The sequence below is a fragment of the Pollachius pollachius genome (genome assembly GCF_949987615.1).
Source record: "Pollachius pollachius genome assembly, chromosome: 4".
Taxonomy (NCBI): domain Eukaryota; kingdom Metazoa; phylum Chordata; class Actinopteri; order Gadiformes; family Gadidae; genus Pollachius; species Pollachius pollachius.
The window spans coordinates 3322004-3324141 of NC_136937.1; the positions used below are offsets into that span (position 1 = coordinate 3322004).

The 2138-nt window shown below is 54.7% G+C and overlaps 1 protein-coding gene across 1 annotated transcript in view; it reads left to right on the top strand.

Annotated features, from left to right (window-relative positions):
* Positions 1-801: 801 nt before the first annotated feature.
* Positions 802-2138, top strand: part of LOC307074832 (SLIT-ROBO Rho GTPase-activating protein 1-like) — a gene marked incomplete at both ends in the record, with an annotated part of 40554 nt that continues 39217 nt past the window's right edge. Inside the window, one exon of the mRNA XM_079735210.1 lies at positions 802-868. Within this exon, the coding sequence (XP_079591336.1) occupies positions 802-868 (67 nt within the window). The remainder of the gene's footprint in view (positions 869-2138) is intronic.

Here is a 2138-nt window from a genome sequence, read left to right on the forward strand (position 1 = left end):
AATGGAAAGGTTACCAAGAGGTGACGACACAACAAACGGCTACTTCAACAGCCCTTAACCGGAGATAACCTGCCTGTACCGGCGAGGAGGGCGTGTCGTGCGTACAGCTTACGCTCACGTGTGTGTGTGTGTGTTTGTGTGTCAGTGTGTGTCTGCTTCAGTGTGTGTGTGTGTGTGTGTGTGTGTGTGTGTGTGTGTGCTTTCGTGCGTGCGTTCATTTGTTTGTGTGTGTGTGCTCGTCCGCACGTGCATCTGCGTGCGTGTATGTGTGCGCGTACCCGCTCCACTGCCGTAGCACTACTAGTGGGCGTGTGCCCCGCTCTTCATTGAAAAACGTGTGGCGTGGTGTGGTGTGTATGTGCGTGTGTGTGTGCGCGCGTGTGTGTGTGTGTGTGTGTGTTTGCTGCTCGACGCTGGTCGGTTGAGCGTACGGTAGTCGGGTGGGGATATTTCCACCACTACACTCGTGCGGCTGACAGGGTGTGTTTTGTGACCTAACTATGGCGGGGTATCTGTGCGTTCAGTGGCGGTCGGACTGAGCGTCTCTCCCCGGGCGGAGGACCAGGGAAGCGGGGCTACAGTGTGTGTGTCGCTGCGGCAGTTGGACGGATGTTCCCAAAGGGCGCCTGTGTGTAAACTTGTCATTAGGAGATGAAACCGCGGGCAGTGTGAGCGCACGGAGAGGATTATTCATACACACACTTTAGGGTGGTGTTATTTATTTTTTTACCCCGATTTTTGGGGGGAATTTTTTTGTTGGATTGAATGATTTATTGATTGATCACCTCGTTTTGTGTCGCCATGTCAAACTCCAATAAAAGCAAGAAGGACAAAGAAATCCTCGCTGAGTACGAGAGCCAAGTCAAAGGTAAGACAGTTATTTTCCCCCTCTAGCAATTTATTAAATCGGCCATCTGGAAGGCGGTGCATAGTCACACCCACCTTTTTACCTCCACACACACGTACTCACCTAGCTACAGCGGCGGTGGGCGTGCTGGTTGGCGCGCGCGCGTGCACGTCCGCCCGCACACACCTGTCTGCATGAACCCCCCAAAAAAGAAAAAAATAACCTGCGTGTGTAAATATTGAATTCGACCCACGGACCATGTAGTATTTTGCGGGCGCGTGGGTTTTTGAAACCTCACCGCGAGACGTCAGGATTTCAGGGTTCATCCTGAGTGCTGCACGGCGCCTGGGGGGGGGTGTAGCGCGCGTGTGTGTGTGGTTTAAGGGTGGGGGTCCGGGGGGTCTGCAGTCCTTGCCCTGTCTCTCTCCCATCCATGCGTAAAAGCAGATGTTTCTACTGGATTTTATTTGTTTTATTGCCAGCGGTACAACGACCCTCCGGCGGTTTGCCAGCGCGTCACCGGTGCGTCTGCCGTCCTTAATGATCACGAGCTCGAGGTGACGGTGGCCCGGTATCAGCCTGCTATCCGCTGTCACTATTGGTATTCCTCTGAGGATGCGACTGCAGTAGGCAGTGTGTGTGTGTGTGTGTGTGTGTGTGTGTGTGTGTGTGTGTGTGTGTGTGTGTGTGTGTGAGAGAGAATGAGCGAGCGCCTGGTCTGCCTGTATGTCTGTCCATCCGTCTGTGTCTCTGTCTTTCCAAGTCCATCCCTGTGTGTGTGTTTGTGTGTGTGTGTGTGTGTGTGTGTGTGTGTGTGTGTGTGTGTGGCTCCGGGGGGCCCAGTTGATCATCTATGGGTGCCTTCCCAAGGTGTGATGACAGGACACATGGAGAAGCCTTCAAGCCTGCCAACGCCATCGGTCCTGTCAGGATGGCTGCCATGGTTACAAAGAGAGAGAGACACAGAGAGAGAGAGAGAGAGAGAGAGAGAGAGAGAGAGAGAGAGAGAGAGAGAGACAATGAGAGAGAGACAGTCAGAGAGAGAGAGACACAGGGAGAGCGGGAGAGAGAGAGGTTACCGCGGTGTCTCATGGTTATTCACGTGCGCGTCCGTGCACACGCACAAAATGGCAGAAATGGCCACGTCTCACCCCCCGCTAGTAGTTCTGCGAGAGCGCGAGGGATGTGCACACGCACGTCTGTCGGATCACAAGTGCACCCCCCACCTTCACCCCCCCCACCTGGCCCTCCCGGAGCTCCTCCCCCTTCTCGCCCTCCCTTTCGACCCACC